The sequence below is a fragment of the Lutjanus erythropterus genome, chromosome 4, assembly GCF_056507025.1.
Source record: "Lutjanus erythropterus isolate fLutEry1 chromosome 4, fLutEry1.hap2, whole genome shotgun sequence".
Lineage (NCBI taxonomy): Eukaryota > Metazoa > Chordata > Actinopteri > Lutjaniformes > Lutjanidae > Lutjanus > Lutjanus erythropterus.
Genome location: NC_139320.1, coordinates 7,051,091 through 7,074,972, shown reverse-complemented (window position 1 = coordinate 7,074,972; position 23,882 = coordinate 7,051,091). Strand labels below are relative to the sequence as shown.

The window sequence follows — 23,882 nt, the reverse complement described above, 5'->3', positions numbered from 1 at the left end:
GAAGTCTGTTTGTCTCTCAATATAATCACAGAGTGCTACAATATAGTTTGTGCAAAAATAGGCCGTCATGCTAGTCCATGTCTGACCTGTCAATGATAGTATTGTAAACTTTCTAAAAACACTGCCTCCTAATCCCTTTATCGACATATAACCCTCTGTTTGTTAAATAATACATTTTCAAATAGTACTGATCTCATAGGATGTGATGCCAAACAGTATATAAGCCAAAAGTAGGACTAGGTGAAGTGGATAAAATCAAATATGTTAACATTTTGGAACGAATAATTCTATCAATATTGTGGTAATACTGTAGAGAAAACTATTTCAAAATATTACCATAATGAGGTTTTTGATACATAGGCCTAATCATCATTAATGTGAATATAAAGACTAAGTGGGTAAAATCAAATAATAGAACAGCTAAAACATTCTGGTAAATTCAGAAAATGACATCACTTTACCATAAAGCAGCCTTTACAACCAGGAAAAGACACGTACACCATATCAATATATACCAATATCCACAAGACAAGACAATATTCAGTCTCATATCATGACATTCATATAGTATTAATATATTGCCTCGCCCTAAATGACAATAATTAAAAGGAATGACTTTCACAATGACTAACACACACGCCTACTTACATTTACCTGGGGTTCTTTACTTGAGTATTTCCATTTTATGCTACTAGTCTTCCTTTTTGTGTTCAGATACTTATCCCCTTCTTAAATTAAATAAATTCTTTAAAAGCCCTCTTGGATCAGATGGTAAATGCATCATCACAGAGCTGAAATCTGTTTTTTCTGACACCATGAAAACCAACAGCAGTAAAATGCAACATACACATTAATTTAGAAGTAATATTAATCCAAAAACATCAGATATAATAGTAAAACATTTTACTGCACAATGAATATTTGTACTTACATGACGTATTTTTTGATGATTATACTTACATACTTTTACATACTTTTTAAAGTAAGGTTTTGAATGCAGAACCGAAGTATTTTCACCACTGCTAACACATAATGCTACTCAAATTGAGGGAAGATAGTAGCATACATGATAATCTTTCTGGTTAGTTAAGATAGCCAAAAAATATATATATATAAATATTTTGACGATCTTGTTTAAATTCACCCCTTAATGTCAGAAATATAGCCACGGGTTTTGTATAGCTGAATATAATGCTATCAAACCATCTTTAAGCCATTTAGCGTTTGCTAGCTAACTAGTCAACTCAGCATGAAAAATTCCACTAGACTAACTAGCTAGCTAAAACAAACTAGGAATTGCACGTCAAATTGGTATCCTGCTAGTAACCAACTGTAGTTAGCTTGGTTTTCAAAGCAACAATATCTAAAATCAACTTACGAGCCACACAGGGTCTGTGTCGAAGAGTTAAATATGTCATATATTCATTCAACAGGTGAGTACATGTCAGTTAACTGTCGTTATTTCACCGTTAACACAATAACGAGTTTTACTCGCGTGTCAAGGGCAAATGCTGCATTCAAAGTTCCTCGTAAATTCAGGCGTCACATTTCAAAAGTTGGTCAAAAAAGGGGAGATGGGGCATTTCTATGAAAGAAAAGGGTATTGAAGAATAATTATATGTTTGTTAAGTTTTATAAGAATAATCATTATACATTCAAGACATGGGATATTTTAATTTAATTTTCAAATGTAATATCAATGTCTGATTTTTATTTCATTTAGTGTACCACTGAATAATACAATAAGCATAAAATCAATCATTGTACATCTTATCCCTCATAATGTATGTACTGTGTGTGGATAACACACAGTACATACAGTACATATCATTAACTAAGAAAACCTTCCAGAAATAACCCTTTGAAATAGGAAATCCAAAATACTTCTCTCCTTTTTGTCAGGAAATCAATTTAATTAATGATTTTTATAGCTTCCTAAATATCATTTATCACTTATATATGAGGTTTTGGAATGTGTGTGTTTTTTTAAATCATGGATATTTTGATTCTTTCATTTTTGACACAAAAATTCTTCTGTGATGTATCTTGCTAAATTCTCTATAGTGTACATAACACTGTATAAAAGTCTGTGACTTAAAGTGTTGTTTAAATATACCATGTTAAATACACACATTCTTTGGTTAAAGTTGTTTTTTCTGTAGGAATAAACTTGCAACCACCCCTTGGTGTTTTTTTTCACCTTTTAAAATTCTATTTCTATTATTTAAGTGTGGGTTTTGATGTGTTTCATGATGACCCTGATGAAGGCCAGAGTCTAAATGCACTGATCTGCAAATAAAGGTGTTCAACATCCTGTAAGTGTTGCAGGAGTTTTGCCTTTTTGAGCCATTTTCTTCTTCTCTGTGCACCTTGTAAGTGGGTGAAAATGTGCCAGAAACCTGTACTTGCTTCTACAATGTTAAAAAAAACCAATTTGAAATATAGTAGTAATGAGAAAATATGTCATAACCTAATGACATGAAACATATCTTGTAAAAAGGAGAAACGTTCTTTGTTATAATGACAAACTGAGCAATGTTATTGTCATGGTGGCAGAATTATTCTGCTGTAGTAGACAGGACATGTTATTTTAAAGATATACCCTTAAAGTGCTCATTTCAAAGCCACCGACCAATTATTCAAGTCCAGAGCAGCTCAGAGACAGATGCTATAAAGATTTTTTTTGTTTTTTTGGACATAGGAAATGTCTCTTTCTAACGAGACTAACACAAAGTAGCTTTCATCATGGACTTGTGGTGTCTTCAAATCCCTTCACGTAGCCTGGGTGGATGGATTAAATCAATGGGATTATACAAGGGAAGATTAGAACTACAGTGTGAGTAAAGTGGGTGTCGGATGAAGCTGCTAAAGTGGGTTTAACTACAGATCAACACTGCTGTTTGGTGGCAGCTAAATGGATTATTTCAGTGTGTCAAATAAAACCATAAAGCAGGAACGTAAACCAAAGTGATGAAGGAAATGTAATTAAAGTTTTGTAAAAAAAAAAAAAAAAAAGAAAAAGAAAAAGAAAAAGAAAAAAAAGAAATCCTGACGTAAAGAAACAGAAAAGTGCAGTATCTATACAGATATATTCAAATTACAGCTTTAACTCAAAGATAATTATTTAATTGTTCATCATATACATTTCTAGACACGAAGGGCTAAGTGTCACACTGTTAAACTGTTTCAGTGACTATTTAAAGGGACAGTTCACCTCAAAATCAAAAACACATATTTTTCCCCTGGTTTATAGTGCTATTTAGGCATCTAGATTTTTTTGGTATGAGTTGCAGATTTTTGGAGATATCAGCCATAGAGATGGCTGACTTCTCTCCAATATAACGGGATTAGATGGCACTCAGCACTACTTTATTTCTAGAGTAGAATTTACTGGAACTGCTTTAAAATCTACTGTAACTACTTTCTTTTCTACAAGAAAGTAGTTCCTGTCTCATGAAGCTGCTCACAACAAGGTCTGTGGATTACCTTAAGTAACCATGTCATGATTTTAGGAAAGATGCTGGTTTTAAATAGATGTTATTTATTTATTTATTTATTTGGTGCCATAAACCGAGTCCCATTTAGTTATATTCCAATTCTCATGTCAAAGTGCCCTCTGTCTCTTCTACTGGACAAAATGTGGTGAACTGCCCTCTAAAGTGCTGGTGGAGAAAACACGATGCAATGCCATGTAGGCCACCGTACTAGAAAATGATCAGGCTTCTACATGCCTTTAAATCGATAAATAGTCCCCTGTGTGTTTTTATTATAGGACTGTAGTAATTGTTATGAAATAAAACAAGTTTAATTTTAACAAGACTTTAAAACTTAAATGAGAACTGTTTCACCTTAAATGTATATTGACTTTTGCCAGACTGCTGCCCCGCCACACACAGGTGGTGCCTTTTTTATTTATTTTTTTTCCCTTGCTCATCACCCCTGTTGCACCACCATGTCTCTACAGTAGCCCAGAGAGGACAAACCAAACACTGGCTCTAGAGGGCATGTTTCTTGCAGCCACTGTAGATTCGCCTACATGATTAGAAGGGGAGGGTGAGGTGAATTGTTCGCAATCTGCAAGCTGACCTTTAGATGCCACTAAGTCTACACATACATACATATACATCTTAGCTTAAGATAAGATAACTAGTGTCAATGTGTAACCGGTGGACGCTTGTGTTGTCTGCATTGTGCTGCAATGAGGAAGTCCACACCATGGATATCTTTGGAGGCGATCTCCGTTTATTTGTGACAGCTGACAGCAAGAGGTAAAAACAAAATCCTCCATCAATTACAACCATAGAACTCGAGCCCCTACACAAGTTAAGTGACAGGAATGGATGTTAGCATATTAGGCAATACATTTAGGCTGAAAAACAAACTATAAACACAGTTTAAAGGCGCTAAAACATGGAAATTACTACAAGAACAATGTTGCTATGGAGTACAACAGCAAACGGGGAGAGGTAAGGCGGGAAACACTCCTTTATAGTGAACATGGTGGTACAGAAACTGAGTCTCAGATGTTCCACATATTGACTATTGGAGGCCTAAGAGTGTCGGGTAATGACAACTGGAACAAATTTTGTGTAATAATGCTAAATAATACAAACGTACATTTGACTTTGCTAGACATATTACTGCCGTATAATTGACCCTGTTACAAGTGCAAGGAAACCTGCTCCAACGTTCATGTGGAGCACTTTAAGATAGACTTGAAAAATTGTGGAACTATGCTTTATATTTGTACTTTTCAGTAAGAGGTTATGATAAATATGACAGTCTCAGTGATATTCCATTGATAAATTAAGTTGTGGTTTTAATTATAAACATAAACCATCAATCAATAATCTACACTGTAAATACAGTTTGAGCTGCTACTTGGAGAACATTCACAGATGGTTAAGTTAGTTGTGTTTCCAGCTGTTACACACCATATGTCAGTGGCAACAAGTGAAAAGCTGCCCACATGCTCTCATTAGCAGGTGTGAAACTGTTCACATCCACACATTCCCACACTCACAAGTCCGTTGTTGTGTGCGAGCTCGGTAACAATGGCTTCATTTTAATCGGGAAAATGGATTTGTCAATCACACTGACAACTGCATGTAGAACTAATGAAAGTAGATACCGACTTGGTGAATCATTGTCACTCGCAGTGTTTGTGCGTTATGTTGGGGCTGAAGCTGCGTGGGTAATCACTGAAAAGTAAGTGGCAAAATAACCTTTTAATAATGCAGGTTAATTAAAAACATAATTTTGGAAATCCCTCTGGAAATGTCCTAGGTGTACTTAACTAATTCTTTTGCAATAGAATGGGGACATTTTTTTTTTTGTTCTGTCTCTTCTCAGTTAATGTTTGCTCACTTTTGCCGTATTTAATAATTAAAGGTCCAGTGTGTACAATTTACAGGGATTTATAGGCAGATTATGGCAGAAATAAAATATTATAATAATTAGTATGTTTTAATTTCACTCATTAGGGTAAATTAACTCAAAATAGGAGCTGTTGTGTTGTCTTTACCTTAGAATGAGCCCTTTATATCTACAGAGGGGATGGGTCCTCTTCCACAGCATGCTTTGTGTTGCCATGCTCCTACAGTAGCTCAGAAGGGACAAGCCAAACACTGGCTCTAGATACTGTCCTCTGCATTTTTCGCAAGTTTGAGGACCACTGTAGGTTCTCCTACACGCTTGGAAGGTGGGTGTGAGGCGAGCTGGGTTGCGTTTCATTTGGGTTTTTTTCAATACTGATGTTTAACCGATACTTTTAAAATAGTACCAGTGCCTGAACGGTGCCTGAACTGGTACTTTTTTTCCCCTGAAAAGTACAAAATGACAGTCGAAGATATTAAAGAACAGCTTTTTTCATTGATAAAGCAAATTTGTTGTTCGGTTTCTTGAATTGAACAGTACAGTGCCTGTTAAAAACATGTCTATTCTGAACGGGCTGATTGCTTGTCCCCTGGTGTTGCAGATTAATTATTAATTATTCCACATAGATTTCAGATTAATATAGACTAACAATTAATTAATAAGGTATAGTCTGTGGTGGTGGCTGTATCTGTCTCTAAAACCAGTCCTTTAAAAGATATAATTTACACAGTTTGTGTAAATTGTTTAATATTTCTCCACTGACAGCCATATTTGGATTATTACTACTGGAACTCAGTGGACAGCTGCAGAACTCTGCCGTTTACTGAGAGGCCTTTTTTTTTTGCAGCGGCAGATATTTTGGCTTGCAGGAAAAGCACAGGTGTTATAAATGTTGTCAGTGTGACTCAGTTTCATTAAAGGGATGACTCACCACATTTTATGTGGCGGTCCAATCAGTTTTGATGGTAAATGCCATCAAATGAAGCAATAAATTAAACATAAAAAACTTTTTAGTTGCCTTGACATGTGCCAGGATGCATTGTGCACTGATGCCATTTATCAACACCTTAGCCCTGTGTTTCTCAGATTCTTCACACTGTGTACCACCTCATTAAATACTGAACTAATCATTACTTCAAACTAGAGCTCCAATGATTAATCGATAATTAATCAACTATTAAATTGATCACAAACTATTCTGATGAATTTTGGTCAAGTTTTAAGGAAAAAAAGGGGCAAAATTCCCTGATTTTAGCTTCTCAACTGTGAATTTTTCCTGGTTTCTGATTTGACTTTGATTTAACTTGTTTCTTTAGTCCTCTATGACAGTAAAGTGAATATTTTTGGGTTGTGGACAAAACAAGCCGTTCGTGGACGTCAGCTTGGGCTTTGGGAAACAGTGATCAACATTTTTCACCATAATCTGTCATTTTATAGACCAAGCAACTAATAGATTAATTGAGAAAATAATTGTCACATTAATCCACTATGAAAATAATAGTTACTTGCAGCCCTGAACTGTATATTTTGGGGTTTTGGACTGCAGGTTGAGTAAAACAAGCAAAATGAACCATCCAGTTAATTGAGAAAATTATCAAACGATTAATCAATTATTAAAATTAATCATTAGTTGCAGCCTATGCTGTACCTTAAAGTGCAGTATCGTAGATCTACCCTATTCAGCTATGGATAGTTCATGCAGGAGGCAGGTTTATTGAGCTCTAGTGAGGTAACTCAAGTCATATCTCCTTACTGCTCTGTGTTTTTTTGCTGCTACAGGTGCTGTAGACACTTTACTGCTTGAGGTGCACCACTGCATTGTTTTGAACCATTGATTTTCACTCTACATTTTACCTCTGCTTACTATTTTGCCATCACAGTTTAGTTTGTAACTACTGGTGGCATGATGGTGACCATGTAGCAGGCTGATACTGAAACAAAAATACAAAAAGACAAAACGTATCTTATATTACAGTTCAAAATTCAATTAAAATGTTGTACTTTTTTCAGAATTTTATGTTTTTAAATTATTGTATTATATTTTTAAAAAATACTCCATGTACCACTAAAGGGAGCATGCCTACCACCAGAGGTACTCGTATCACAGTGTGAGAACACAGAAGACCAGTAGCTCTCATGTCCTGTGAGATAAAATTTCCAGACTATCCCTTTAACACCATCAACAACTACAACAGGAAAAAAACAACAGATTCTGCGGCAGGAGAACTCAGTTTTCTCAGTAAATACACTGATATATTTTTTGATTACATCTACCATCAGCACTGATTGGACATCCACATGAAAAGTGCAGAATTTTCCCTTTAAGAGTTCTAGTAAACCATGTCAGTGAGCATCCTGGAACTAAATGGAGTGCAGTCATATATAATGTTATTTACTACACCAATGCTTTTCCTCTTATGAAATGACTACATGGAGATCAGACAGACCTCCCATCTTTAAAATGTGGATACAGTAACTGTTGTATTTGTTACAGCTTGAAAAATATTTACCTATGTTACAAAGGTTGTGTGATTGGATCTGTTAATTGTGACACTAACAAATCATGAATGTTTTGAACATGGAGAACAGACAGGTCCACAGACTACAGACTGTACTCATTTTATAATCTGAATATACAATGCATACAGTATTTACCATAGAGATTGTATTACATTCAAATGTTAAATAATAGATACTATCAGACTCAGATAAATGGAGAGCAACACATTTTGTGTGATTGAATTACTTTAATAATGACTTACTTAAAAGGACAGTTCATCCCAAAATCAAAAAAATACATATTTCTCCTCTGGCCTGTAGTGCTGTTTATCCATCTAGATAGATATGGTGTGACTTGCAGACTTTTGGAGATATCAGCAGGAGAGATATCTGCCTTCTCTCCAATATAACAGGTGCTCAAAGCACCATAAAAATATGCTGATTCAACACCAGCTCCTTTTTTTCTGCAGTAGAATCTACCAGAACTACTTTCTTCCCACTAGAAAGACAACAGTTCTTATATAAACCTGGAGGATCTGTGGATTATCTTGAGTAACCAGATCATGATTTCTGAAAAGAGCAAAAGCAGAGAGAAAGCAGACATCTTTACAGCCAACATCACCAACACTCTACAATTTACACCTAAAATAGCATTATTGGCATGACGAAACTTTGGGGTGAACTGTCCCTTTAAAGACAGTTTCATCTTGACTCATTCAAAACAATCAAATACACCAAGTCATCACCAGCCTCGAGTGACAAGGTCACTACAGTGTCTAAACTGCATATTTAAGAACTAAACCGAAGTTAGGTGTTTGTGTTCGTTCACTTCTTAAACCTTAATGAAACTTCCTCCTTTGCTCACACATTCTACACACTTAGAAATACGGATGCTAACCAGGACCATAAAGGGTTCTTTGGCAGGTCCTCAAGAGAACCTTCTCTGGTTCCTGGCAGAACCTTTTTGAAAGTGTTCCTCATGGCACCTTTAGAAGAGTTCTACCTAAAATCCAGCATAAAGGGTTACAATTTCCACCCAGAACCCCCGATAAGATGTTCTATAGAGAACCTTTCTGTGGTGTCCACCAAGAACCCTCCCTGAGTGTTCATCAAGAACCTTTCCACCTTCTCTGGGTGCTAACACATGGGCAATTTTACCGAGAACCTTTTTACATTCCAAGGGTTTTGTCTAGAACCCACCCGGGGGGTTCTGTCAAGAACCATTTTATATCCCCAGGGTTTTATCTAGGACCCACACGGAGGGGGTTCTATTGAGAACTATTTTATATTCCAAGGGTTTTGTCTAGAACCCACCCAAGGGTTCTACCAAGAACCTGTCAATGTTTTGTTACAAAGAATGTTTGACAAACCTTTGACAAAAGAGTTCTTCAGGGATTTTAACAATCCTTGAAGAACTCTTTCTGTTAAAAGGGGTTCTTTGGATGAAAGGAGGTTTTAATGGAACCCTTAGTCTTACAAACAAGCCCTTTTTTTTAAAAAAAGTTTTTTTTCAGAGGTAAATGGTTCTGGGTAGAATCAGCCCATCAAGAAGAACCCCTCTGGAACCTTTGTTTCTAAAGTACACCTGTGGTGTTGTTGTACCTACTCTGTTTTCCTGTGGAGGTGCGAGTCCAATCAATATTCAACTAATTCAAAGGTTTTGCTGAGAGGAATTACATTCTTGGAGGATGTTTATGAATGCAATCCCTGAAGAAGACAATCAATGAAAATAAAGTAGACTCAATCGATCTCCAACAGAGACAATAAATGTCGGGGTGATCCTGTCACAGAGTTAGATAAGCTTTGTGCACGTATACAGTATGCAGTCCTTGTCACATCCAGGAAGCTGTGTTCTAGGATCTGTAAGGATCTCAAAAATACGTAGGAAAGAATACACTGAACTTCAGTGGAAGAAGAGGCAGCAACCAGTGCTGTCTGCAGATATCTGTCATTTCAGCTTTTAACTATTAACGCCCAGGGAACACATTTGAGCTAATGTTTTACGCCAAACCAAACACTGTTATGTCAACCACAAACCAAGTATCTAGCATGCATGCCAGAACAAGACGAGACACCTGATCTGACCTAATGTCATTTTCTTTTAAAGAAAGAAACATGATATGATTTTGACTTCTCCTGTTAATGTCCAGGGATGGAAGTAATTTATTACATACTCAAATTTCTGTAATAAAGTAGTATTATTGTAATAAAGTAATTTTTGGGGGTACTTTTATGAGTAGATTTTCAAGTCTGTACTTTTACTTGTACTTAAGTATTCATTATGCCATGTAATCTACTTAGTTACTTTTAAAATCATAGTTGAGTACTGAGTACAATTTTAATTTATATCAAGACCTATTAGTTACATTTTTGTAGCCAATAAGGTGATTTGATAGCAAACAAACCAAAAAAAGGATATTTAATGACTGATCTTTAATTGATTTTTCATCAAGAATTTAACCGGTTAAAAATGCATTCATGGATATTTAATCAATAGTCGTGGCAGTAACTGCACCTCATCTAACTTTGTTTTGTTTGTTGGACACATTAAAACATAAAAACTTAAAATGAGAAAAAAAAAAACAGCCAATCAAAATGAGGGAAAAAACACTTGTTTTGTATCAAATCAATTATTATTGATTAATCGATTGTTAGTGTTTTAACTATTGGTAAAACAAAACACAAAATTTAGAGCCCTAGTCTGGAGAGGTGATGGTGACATCATCAGTTAAAAGTAACTAGTACTTGGAGCAGTTTTTTGACAAATACTTTGTACTTTTACTTAAGTATTTTTCTAACACTAGTACTTTTACTTGTAATTAAGTAATATTTTAGCAATGTAATAGTACTTGAGTACAGATTTCCAGTACTCTTTCCACCACTGGTAATTTCTTAATTGTTGGGTTTAACAATAAATTTGTTTCCTACTTTATGTCCAGTGTTGACCCTCAAAGCTGATCTGCAAACACAATATTTGTGCCTGAGTCAGCCTTAAATGAATAGTATATTGGTAAATATACTTAGAAGGAGAACATGGGTTGTACTCGCCATCCCTTGAATCTGATGCGCCACCTCAAGCGCTACCCCATTATCCTCAAGTATGATTGGTTATCTGTCTGGTGAGAGGCGGGACTTCCTTTTTTTTTTTTTTTTTTATTTAACAATTTAGTTGAATTATAAATCATAAAAAAGAAAGTATTTTTCATGATAGAGAGTGGAGGATGAATTTAGGAGTGTCACAGCCTGAAGAAAGCAGTTAAATGGAGGTACAATTTATTTTAAAGAACCAAGCACAGAAGCTTTATGTTGTATTTTTATGGTGGACTATTTCTCTTTTAAATAAAAATGGAAAATAAAAATAAATTTAAGAAACTGTAAGATACTGTAATGCTAGTAATGGAAGTAGATATGAGAAATGGTACATTGATGTACATGTGTTCCTGTGTGTGTCTGTGCTTACATACTGGATGCCACCCCTGAAAAAGTCAGTGTCCAACCGAGCTGCCCCAGTTCAAAAAGTCTGGAAACACCCCTTATTCTCTTTCTTGCAGAGAGTAACATAAGAAAAGTAATTCTCACTCTCGTATCTCTATGCTAAATGAGAAGCTATAGCTTACCACCGGTTTGATTAGCTTAGCATAAAAACTGGAAGCAGAGGGGAACAGCTAGCCTGGCTCTGTGTAGAGCTACCTAAACTTGCCAACCAACACTTTTAAGGCTCATTTATGATCTGTTTATCTGTGCATAAACAAACGTGTGGTTTTACGAGTGATGACATGCTTAACTATTTCTTGGCTAGGAGCAGTGACTCATAGTTAAGGTGGCCTCACCTCAGTGATGACAAGAATCCAAGAAGTCACCGCTCCCAGCATGATTCAAATATGCAAATCTAAGCTACCCGTCTCCTGGCTGTGGCTTCATATTGAACAGACATGTGAAAAGTGATTTCAGTCCTCTCATCTTTGAAATAAAGTGAATGAGAAAATGAAAGTTTATTTTCCCCAAAGGTTATCTATTCTTTCTATTATATATATATATGTACATATATATATATATATATATATATATATATATATATATATATATATATATACATATGTATATATATATATATATATATATATATATATATATATATATATATATATATATATATGTATATATAAATTATTACATTAAAAATGTAGTCAGTAATGTAATCTCAGTATCACAACATTAAAATATTGTAACTTGATTACTCTGTTACTTCTGTTACCTCAATACAGAACACAGTGAAAGCCTAATATAATGTTTTTAGGCCTGCAACCAAAGATACTTTTCATAATTGAATAAATGGTTAATTGATGATTGATTAATAGATCAGTTGTTGCAGCTCTAAGTGTTTCATGACGTTGTTGTAGATTTATTTTAGATTGTCCTTGCTTTGATGTGCAATTTATCAATTGATTGTTGTATGTGTGTTTATATATACTGTATCTCTCTCTCTCTCTCTCTCTCTATATATATATATATATATATATATATATATATATATATATATATATATACATATATATATATACATATATATATATATATATACACACACACACATATATATATATATACACACACACACACACACACATATATATACATATTGTATACATGTGTTTATATATACTAATTATTGTATTATTTATTGTTTATTTTATATATTTGTTTATGCCTTTTTTCTAAACTCGTATTTTTTGTGCTTTCCACTTCGACGTTTGTCCCTTAATAAAAGCAGTCGCAGTGTTGAGCATCGAAGGCATGTTTACTGCCTTTGTGTGTAGTACTGAGGCATGTTTTGAACTGAGAAGTCTAGTCCTTCCCGACATTCCCATGGTTTGTGAATGCAGCATCAGGGGCATCACTGCCAGTAGAAGGAGCTCTTCAGTCTTACCTAATCCAGAACCAAACATACACAAACATGGCGATATCACAGGCAGGCGAGATGCAGCGCTCTCTTCGGTGTTCGTTATATTTAATAGTCCTCTGGGTCGCTGGAATAAATTCGTCGACCCTTCGTCTTCACCCGGAGCAGCGTTACATGCTGCCGCAAAACAGGGGGTTTTTCACGATAGAAGCGAACGAGGAATTAGCGGACGGAGACGGAGGAGGCGCCGCGGCTCCAGCGCTGCCTCTGGCCGCTCGCAGAGCCGCTGAAGGCGGGTCGGACTCCGGCGCCTTCCCGCAGCATCGAAGCCGCCGGAGCACCGGTGAATCGACCATGCCGAAGGTGTACGGACAGGTAATGTAGTGCATCTCAGCGATACTGCTCTGTTAAACCTTAACACTGTGCATCACCTCAGGCTGCCCTTAGCTGGCAAGGATGTCTTGAAGAAATTACGCAAGCCCCAGCGTTGTTTTCTGAACAGTCACATCATTTCTTGCACCTTATGCTGAAGTAGACCTGAATGTGTCCGCCGTTGTTTGGAGAGAAAGAGGCTCAAAGTGACCTGTTTAACCTCAGAGCGACATAACCCAGTGAACAAAACACAAGACGTTGTCGGAGTCGGTCGGTTCACCTGGTGATGTAGCTGGAACAGCTCACTGAACATTAATTAAAGGGATAGTTCACCCAAAAATAAAAATTCAGTCATTGTCTACTCGACCTCATGCCAATTGAAGGTTGGGTTTAGTTTTTTAGTCCACAAATCCCTGCTGGAGTTTCACAGCAAAACAACCTCTTCTAAACACTGTAAGTTAGTGGTGACCAGTTTTCAAACGTGAAAAAAACAACTAAAGAAAACCCCTAAAATGTCTCCATACTGCTCATTTGGTTTAATCAAAGTCTCCTAAAGCCCTGACATGCCAAGTTGACTTGAAAGAGGTCATTTACACCATGTTTTCAGCCTAATTTTTCACTGCAGATCCTTAGCTTGGCACTATGTTCATGTGCGCGTGCACACTGTCTGAACTGGGTGTGTGTAGTGTGACGGTGTGTGCATGAAAGTGAACAGCATGTCAGGGCTTTAGGAGACTTCGATTACACCAGATGAGCAGTATGGAGGCATTTCATGTTGTTTCTTGGTTGTTTTTTATGTTTAAAAACTGGTCACCATTCACTTTCATTATTTGTGAGATTTGAGCAGATAATGACTGAATTTTCATTTTTAAATTCATGCCATAAAAACCTCAAGATTGTGAAAACCTTATCTGGTTTGCACTACCAGGTGCGTATGTCCACTGATAAACAAGGAAACCAAACAACATGATTTTGTAATCTCTGTAGAAGAGAAAGTGGAGAGACGAGTGGTGCTTATGCAAGGTGACAAACAAATGGTTCAAGCTGTTGTTTTCCTTTTACCCTCTGCCTTAAGAGGATGTCGTGCTGAAATTCAAGTATAAAGTTTGTGTTAAGATACACGCTTCTCAAACGAGGACCCCAGATATGAAAAGCAGCTCAAACGTCATTCAAATATAAGGTCATTCAGAGGCTCTGTTCATCATCAGATACTGTACACACCTGCCAGTAAATGAACCAAGACATTTTCCTAATTGCTAGCAGTCAGGTGTTAATGTAGCACACATGAAGTTCCCCAAAAAGAGATGTATTTTAATACAATGACAGTCTGTAGCAGTCAAATCACAATTTAAGTTTTTTGTGGTAAATTAGGTGAAAGTTGAGCTTACAGTAAGTGTCAAATATTTCAATCGTCCAAATCCCCATAAAACAGCCAAATTTTGAGTGGGGTTTGGTGTGGAGGTCTCTGCACACATGACAGACCTCAGTCTGCTGGTGCCAGCTCCAGGTCACTAACCCCATTCTTTCTAAATTTTAAAGTAAATATTTTCCTCCTGATTTGTACCTTTGTACTAGTCCAACAGCTGCTGCCATTGTTTGTCCAGACTCTATCTTAAATTTGCCCATTTAAGTGGGTCAAACTCTTACGTAAACACACTTGATTGAATATAACTGCATTTCTTTTTATTTTCTTTTTATTTTTTGGGAAGTCCACTCTTGGTGTCATAGTTATCTTTATTCCCCTCTTGTTCAGTGTGATTCAGTGCTCTTTGCTGAGTGCAAATTGTAAATCAATCATTGGTAACATTAACAATCAATTAATTGATTAATTGTTCTTAAAAAAAACATTAAAAATTTGTACCAAACAATACCAAATGTTCTTTTCCTCCACAATAAAAGCTTTATTTCCACAGAAACGTATTGTGTATGCTACACACACGTAAAGGCCTACACATGTATTTGAATATTGCATAGCATTTTTGAGCATGCTCATAAGATAATCTGTTAAATTTCATATCTTTATTTGATAGTAGGTCTTTAAAATTTTACTTCATCTGCCATATTCTTGACAACCGATGAATTGATTGTGGATTAATTGTTATCATCCTCAGTAGTGGTATATATGTGATTATTAGCTGTGGTGCTTGTATATCATTGTCATAAACTGTGGAGCCATTTCATTTTGTCATTCTTTGTCTTGCACTGTTTGTTGCACTTTCCTCACCTCCCGGCATTGTGATACAGTGATTGAACACTTTCAGACAACACTGTGATGGCAGATGTATAATGAAGCATCTCAAAAAAAACTGTAACAGACTTGATGAAACGCCTGGGAAACATTTCACCTCCATGTTGAGAAAGGAAATGAAAGTTTATCGCAGGGTCAGTGTGAAACTTTCAGAAACTGGTCTTGCAACCTGTTAGTTGGTTACGCCATGAACACAAGTTGGCTGGAATTGCAAAGGGGAAATTGATGCTCAAAGGTTAGAGCTGTTCTACAGAGGATTAGTTTACTAGCAGATCCTCGACAACTTTGATAAGCAATTAGTCATTTTTATAGCAAACATGACATAAATTCAGTGGTTCCAGCCTCTCAAATGTGAATATCTGTAGGTTGTCTTGGTATGATAAGAATGTAAACTGTATATTTTAGGGTTTTTGACTGCAGGTTTAGTAAAATAAGTAATATAAATATGAAACCCTGTGGTCCAGAAAAGTGCAATGGATATTTTCCAGCATTTTCTTACAAATAATTAATTGATTAATCAACTAAATAAAGTGCAGATTAATGGATGATGAAAATCCTAGACCCTATTTAGAAGTTTGACTTGATCTGGGGCCACTGAAGGGCCAGATGAGGAAGGTGAGAACAGATGAGAATTATCTTTATGCAAAAGAGGGGAGCAAATCGTAGAGGACCGGTCAGATGATACAGACAAAGGAAAACAGTGTGGGTGTTTGTGGTTGACAAGCCCAGAATGAGCTCGGCAGAGGAGAAGAGGAGAGCAGAGGGAAGTGTTTCTCTCCATCATCCGTCATCATCCTGCTGTCTCATGCTGACCGCCGCTTTCTTGTCTGGTGACACCCGCAGTCCAAACACAGCAAACAGGACAAATAGCCTCCAGAGAGTCAGTTCAGGATCAGGTTTCGTCGCCTGTGAAAGATGTGGCTGGCGGAGGTTGTTATTAAATGCTTTGCTTGTCAAGTGTCGTCCCCCCCCCACAAGCTCGTCGTCCCTGTAGGCTTGTAGCGGTATGACTGGACTTGTTAAGAAGCTTGAGCAGGCGTTGTAATTAGAGATAATGGCTTGGTTTGAGTGGGGTACAGTTTGAATACTTAATCATTCTTCCCTTGACCTAATCTGTGGGCAACTGACCTGTCTGACTCAGGTTTTAACACGGCTCTTGTAAGACTGGTAGAGTCAGGGCAAGGATGAAGAATGACTACATTTTTGTAAGGACAGGGTGGAGCTGTGGTGAATTTGTGTCACTCCAACCAAAGTTTAGCCAGGTGATCTCACTGACCAGCAGCTCCTCTGATCACATGATCACATGCTAGGTTTGATTTCTTCTTTCCACTGCCAAGTGTCACTCCAAGTCATAGTTGCAGCTGTTAAGTGTTGTTTCACATGTTGGGGTGTAAATACAGGGTTTAAGATTAATGCTTTTTTCCCACTTTCCCAATCAGGCTAATGGGTCTGCAACCTACTTGCCCGTATACAAATTGTTGTATTTATTAGCAGTCATCAAATAACAGCAAAGCAAAATTTAATTGTTATGTATAATTTAGGATTGCAGTGTCAATAAAATATCAGAAAATAGTGAAAAATGCCCAGCAAAATGTCTAAAAGTTCAAGGTGATGTCTTTAACTGTCTTGTTTTGTCAGCCCCAAACCTAAAAGTATTAAGTTTAATATCATAAAATGCATATCTTAAGATTTCCTGCAGGAAAGCATGCTTGCCCATGGCAGTTTACTTGCCTGAAATAACCCTAAAATCTTCTGGTAGCCCAACAGTGGACACTTCCTGGAACAGCCATCACCAAGGCAACTTGTTATCAGTTCCTAGTCCTGTCTGTCCATATATGGTGATTGGGTTTGGTTTGGAGTTCTTAACCAGTGATGGGCATTGATAGGATTTTCTTGATACCAGTGCCATCATCGATTGTGCTTATGGGTCCGATTTTTTTTTTATCAATGCCCTTATTGATCCCTGATCAGTTTTCTGCATGGGAAGAAAGTAGGCCTACACAAGTTTTCAGTTTCAGCACAACGGTTTTATTAGACCAGTGATTCTCAAAGTGTGGGCTGGGGCCCACTGGTGGGCCCTGAAGACCCTGCAGGTGGGCCTTGAGAGGTCATGAAAAATGGATAAATAAAATGTTTTTTAAGTTTCAATTTTATAAATTTGAAATTACCGGGAAATACATAAGATTCATTTTAAAAGTTACATTTATCGGAGCTAGTTTAACAGGTGTTGAACCATATTTGGTGACCTGTCACTTTAACACCAGAACGTATCTTATATCTTGTCATTGGTACAATTAGTCTTAGGTGTTGATCAGAATTGTGATTAAAGGTTTTGGTGGGTCCCAAAAGATTTTCAGATTACAAATTGGGCCATGGCATTCTTAGGTTTAGTAGTGGCTGTAGTATACTATCTGTGAGTCTGAACACAGGGGCAGAAACAGAATAACAAAAAGGCACACATGTGACTCAGGTAGAGTCATTTTGTTACACAAAAATGTCCAAAAACTATGATTTCAGCCAGACGTTTTATGCATGAAACAACTAATCAATTCATAGAGAAAATGATGGACAGATTAATCAATAGTACATTTAATTGTTAGTTGCAACCCTCAACTCGGGTATACAAAAGCTCCACTGTTGAACTGGTGTTTAATTTGGAACCAGTTCTCAGCAGGAACCGGTTCTCGAGTCCCATCCCGAGCCAAGCTAGCTTTAGCAACAGTCTGTCTGCCATCATCGAAAATGGATGAAGTGAAAGAATACTTGTACAGCGTTTGTTTTCATTTAGGTTCTTATAGCCAAAGAAAAAAATGTGCTCAGCCTGCCTGTGTACTGCTGATGTTATTAGGACAGGATATTTACCCTTGGTAATGGACGTGCTGCTCGGTCAGACAGCAGTGGCATTTATATGCAAAGTGTCAAATACACTGTAAACCCAAATAAGTCCACAGTACTCAAAAAAGTTTAAATACTTGGAGTGTGTGTTACATATACTCTATGATTACAGTTAAATTAAAATTATTGATTAAACAAACTCAAATATTTTGAGTAAATGCAGTTCAGGATGTTCATTAATCTCTCATCACAAGTTAACAGAGATGAATAAATGAGTGTAATACAGTATATAATATAAGTATATACAGTAAGTATAAAAGCCCATTATTTCATGTTCAGTAAACTCAATATAATAACAAACAAAATCTTAAAAACAATAAATAAATAAAAGTGCATTATGTAAGTGCTTACTTAAAATAATTAATACACTATAAAACTGAATACATGGAATACACAGGGGCTTAAATTTATGTAATTTAAGCCCATGTTTCACAGAGAGATGTGTCAGCATATTGCCAGTGTTTCCACCCTTACTTGAAATAATTATTCTACGGACATTACAGCTATCAGTGTCCTCTTTCTTTATGAAATGATGCCATATTTTGGACTGTTTCTTCCTCTTTGCCACGCTTCTGGTAAGTTTCCAGCAGTGTAGATGCATGCGTTTGACATTGTTGTGTTTTGCAATGCGCAATGCAATGCTGGTATTGATGAAAGGAGCTGACAAGCTCAAACACATGTAATTCAGATGAATTGGACAGTTTGGAACTAGTTCTCCAGTCCCGTCCTTGGGGTTAGGCCAATGGCCAAACAACAATAATCCCCTATTCCATGTTCTTAGTATTAGTTGGAAAAATGCCGCAATATTCCTGCCTTGACCAAGCTAGTCTTTGTTCCACTAGCTTCTGGTAACTGCTTTCACCAATCATTTGGAAAAAAAGAGGTGTTTACGATCCATATTGGACAAATCAGCTCCACTACGTCACCTTCTATGGGGAATTAAAACACTGACCCTGATTTTACCCTGGTTGACCCCGAAGTTAAAGAATAATTTCTTTGTGAACACAGAAATCACAGCTCATCATAACTTCAGTCACATCCATAAACTCGCCTATGCCGAATTTTTCCCATGTTTTTTAAAATTGTTTTTAAATTTATTTATTTATTTATTTTTTAGTTGTATACCTAAAAACTTTACCAGTCCTCCTTCAGTCATCCTATGCTGCTGCAGGCATGTCTGAGAAATTGAGAAATTCATAAGTTTGAGGGGTTTGCTTTAAAAGATTAAAAGCCCTTTTTGACTAGTACGAAAAGCACAGGTGTTACTAATAACATTAATGATGGCTCTGTTCTATTCAAGTGTCCCAGTAAGCCATGACAGTCATGTCTGGACAAGCCTCTGTTCCACTGGCTTCTGTAGCTCTTGAAACTTCGGTGATAGTGAACCAGCATGAACAAACCAGTAGCCTGAAACTGAAGCAGCGAAATGGAATTAATTTATTATTTAGCCTACACCGTTCCTTTAACTGCTGTGACATCAGCATGTCTTCTGCCAAAAAAACAACAACAAACAAACAAAAAATGAGAGAGATAAAAAGCCTATTAAAGGATCATTAAAATAGTTGATGATTTCTTTCCTCCAGAATGATGAAGCACAAAGTGGTCAATTTTAAATAAGTAAGTTATTATGGAACAAATAATCACATGAGTAAATTGCGTAAAATATATAAATTAAAACTTTTTTTGCGAAATAATTAAATCAATTGCAAAAAGTCATCTCATTATTATGTAATTGTGGTTCACATTCTTATTTTCATAGTAACAGAGGTTTATTGGACTTACTTTTTATTTAATTGTGGATATTGTTGCACTAGCTAACAGGTTTAGCTTGCTAGCTTAAGAGAGATGGGGGGTTCGTGATTGGTCGAAATCGCAGTGAAAAGAACAGAAACAAATTGTTCTCTAATTATTGGCTCATTTGTGTGTTTTGCACAATTTAATCATATGATTTTTTTAAAATGTATTTCTTAATATTGACAAAAAGTTGATCACAGAGTTCAATTTCAAGAATTTGTAAATATAGAACATACTGCAGGGTTGTTATCGTGTCGTGGCTTCAGCGCTGGTCACGTGTTGGTCATCATTCATTTATGTCACTGGTTTAACATTGTGTAGTTTATTGAAAATGTTTGTCCTTTTCCTGCAAGTTGCTGATATAAATTTAACATGCTTGTTTGTGCTGATTTAATTAGCTTTCTAGTTTATTTAGCTGTTTATTCTGTCTCTGTGTTAACAACATCTTATAATCAGCTGTTTAGAAATTGAGGACTGGTTGGTGGCTACAGGAGAGGAGTAATGACAAGTCAAATCGCCTTAAATCCTTCTATCTGCTGTTGTACCAGCTGTTGTTGTTGTTATTGTTCAGAGACGGTGTCACTGCTATTTCTAGTCTCCTGATGTTACAATTAGCTCTCTTAATCATTGTGTGCTTGCACTTCTGTGGAGTGTAAATAAACAGTAAGAAGCCACACAGTGAGAATGTACAAATTTGTACTGTGTGTTGTGGTATGTAAGTCCAGGAACATTTCATTACAGCACCAAAATTTCTCTAGTAATTCAAAAAACTGACATATAAATAAATTTGCTCATATCTATTAAATATAGTTTTTTCAGACATCACATAGCATGACTGAATCTGTGGCCACTTCCTTAAAGCATCTACCACACATGCAGCATCATCAGCGTTGTCAGTATCAACATCAGCTGCTAATGCCGGAAGGGGTGCTAATGTAGCGTGGTGTCAGGGTGTTGGGATGGGTGTGTTGTGTTTTCATTTTCATTTCTTTACATGCTACAGTAGATGCAAGTTTTCAGGGTTTGTCATATCCAGCATCAACATTCTGTTTGTTTAGAGAGTTGAATGGATTATCGATAGCGTGAGTAATTATAGTCAGCATGGCTGAACGTACCAAGAAACTCAACCGTTAAACTGGATTTTTGTTTTTGCCTCCTAGAGCCAGTGAAGTAAGCTGAAAATACATGTTATCACCTTAAAATTCATGACTCATGCTCCTCTAAAGCAAGATTCATAGACACCGTGAGGTCTTAATGGGAGTCTCGCTGTATATATTCAGTAGTATTTATTACATATATTTGTTAAAAACTTATAGTACCATACAGTAATCTATAGCATGTTATTTCTTAATAACAGACTGTTGTAATGAATAACAGGCCATTGCTATGGACACAATTTCAATCATAGACTGGAGGAGCAATAAAGTAATTTTTAAAGCAACAAAATCCTTTTTAAAATCAATATTTTTTGTCAATTTATTGATTTGTTTTGGTAAGTAACTATGTAATAAGCAGGATAATGTACAGTGAGGAGGCCATTATTGAGAAATAAACCCTGACGAGGTGATGCAGGATCCCGACAGTAAACAATACTTGATACCTCTTTTGTATGGAATGCCATTTTAGTCCATATTAAATAAATAAACAAAAAATAGCTTTTTTATATATATATATATATAGGATTACTTTTATTTATTTCAGGGTACATTTATTTCCTTATTTACTTATTTCATCCAATCTGGCCACACTGGCATCTGAATCAGTGAGGTAACCACACCCTCTTCATTTGCATTTGCAAATGTACATTAAAAGATCTGGGAAATTAGGAAATAAAAGTCCCTGAAATAAATAGATAAAAGCAGTACTCTGAAACAAGTCTTTTTTGAACAAAACCCTACTATTTCATTATTTATTAAAAATCAGCTTAAATGGTATTTTGATACCAAGTCAAACAGAAAAAAAACTCAAAATAGCCTAATTTTTTTTTCTTTAACAACCTGCACACAGTCTTACAATCACATGCTTGTCGTTGCATCTTTGCCACAATAACAGAATCTTCCCGACTGCCTCTCTGTGTGAGAGCTGTGTATATGTGTGCATTTGAGTGACTGCATACTGCATTTGAGCGATTGTAAAATCCAACTGAGTGACAGTAAATCACCGGGAGTTGGAGCCGTGTTTACAGCAGCATTCAATCTCCTATGAGCCACATCCTCAAAGCGCCAGACACACTCCTTCTGACACTCTCGCACACCTCCATAACCCACGCCACACATCTTTACCCTTAACGCTTGCGTGCGGATTCTGATTCTCAAAGCCTCCTTAAAATTCATCACTGACTCTCACTCTTAACTCCCAGAGCTCGGGCTGGAGGCATAACAGCCGACCGACTGAGTGAGTGAGTGAGTGTGTGTGTGTGTGTGCGTGTGTGCTGTAACACAGCACTTAGCTCCAGTATGAAAACATCTTCATTAGTTTTTGTCTGGTTGAGTTTGTGCAGCTGCTGTCAAGACATTTCAAGCAGAGCTTTCTTGGTGTGGAGCAACTTTAGCCCACTTCTCATTCAGCCTTAAAGAACTTGAATATAATATTTATAATTTTCTATCGAGTGCCTTCATTCCACACAATAACAAGCCCTACATTAAAGCCTGGTAAACATTCAGCTTAATCTACACAAATGCATAGCAAATTTGCCCCCTTCTTCCTACCTTACCCTACTGTAAGTCTTATTTTGCTGTCTGGCTTCATCAACAGTAAAGGCTAACCTGAAAAGAACCCGTTCACTGTCACATTTTGAGGACAGTGGCTCAATTGTGCGCTGATAGCTAACAGCACAGGCTAACTTACACATGCAAACTGGAGAGTGCTCGGCGCCTGGTGAGCGCACAGCGAGCTTTCACTGCCTGCCAGTCCTGCAGAGGTGATGTCATTGTTTGAGACCGGCTCTGCCGCCGATGCTCTCCTGGCCATGATTGCCCCACCTCCCCTTTCCCTCTTCCCTCTCATCCCCCCATGGTTGAATAATGGAGAGTTCTGAGCTGAGGAGAAGGGGGGGTGGAGGGAGGGAGGGGAGGGGTGTAGGCTAAATGCCCAAGCGTATTGTTGCTCCGTTCCGCTCCTTGGTAGTACCAGACACAGAGCCCAACTCCTCCATGCTACCAATAGGATATCAAAGTGCCAGAAGGGTGGGAAGAAAGGAGAGGAATGCAGCAGATAGCAAAAGAGTGGTTTCCAAATCTGCTGCTAAAGCCTGAGCTGCAAAAAATCCTCTCAAGTCAAATTAAGTGACATTTTCTTGGTGTTAATGCAGAAATCTGCCCATTTCTGCCTTGTTTTAAAGGGACAGTGGTTCAACCCAAAATCAAAAACACACTTTTCCCTTATTTCCTCTTCCCTGTAGTGTTATCCATCTGGATTGTTTTGGTGTGAGTTGCAGAGTTTTGGAGATATCAGCAGTAGAGATGTCTGCCTTCTCTTGAATATAATGGAACTAGATTCCAGAAATCATGGCTAGGCCTGGACAATAAAACAACAGTGATATGTATTGGCAATAAACCCTTTATCAAAAGCAGTAAGGAAATTGTTCAATAAAATATAGCTTTGAAACCCTATCATGAAAGCACCTAACAAATACATCCTGGCTCATAAACGGCCTGTCATATCCCTTGATCCATCTTCCAGTGACACACAAACAGCCAATCACTTAACATTCATGTTGTTCAGTTGCACCAGTCAACATATGACACATCAGAAACAGTGTGGAGTGAGAGAATGAGGTGGTAAAGAAATTTAAAATGT

General features: G+C 36.9%; 1 protein-coding gene across 1 annotated transcript in view; it reads left to right on the top strand.

Moving 5' to 3' along the window:
* The first annotated feature begins 12,805 nt into the window (after nt 1–12,805).
* Nucleotides 12,806–23,882, top strand: part of sorl1 (sortilin-related receptor, L(DLR class) A repeats containing) — a 143,910-nt gene continuing 132,833 nt past the window's right edge. The window contains exon 1 of the mRNA XM_084716829.1: nt 12,806–13,150. Coding sequence (XP_084572955.1) covers nt 12,830–13,150 — 321 coding nt within the window. The 5' untranslated portion in view covers nt 12,806–12,829. The remainder of the gene's footprint in view (nt 13,151–23,882) is intronic.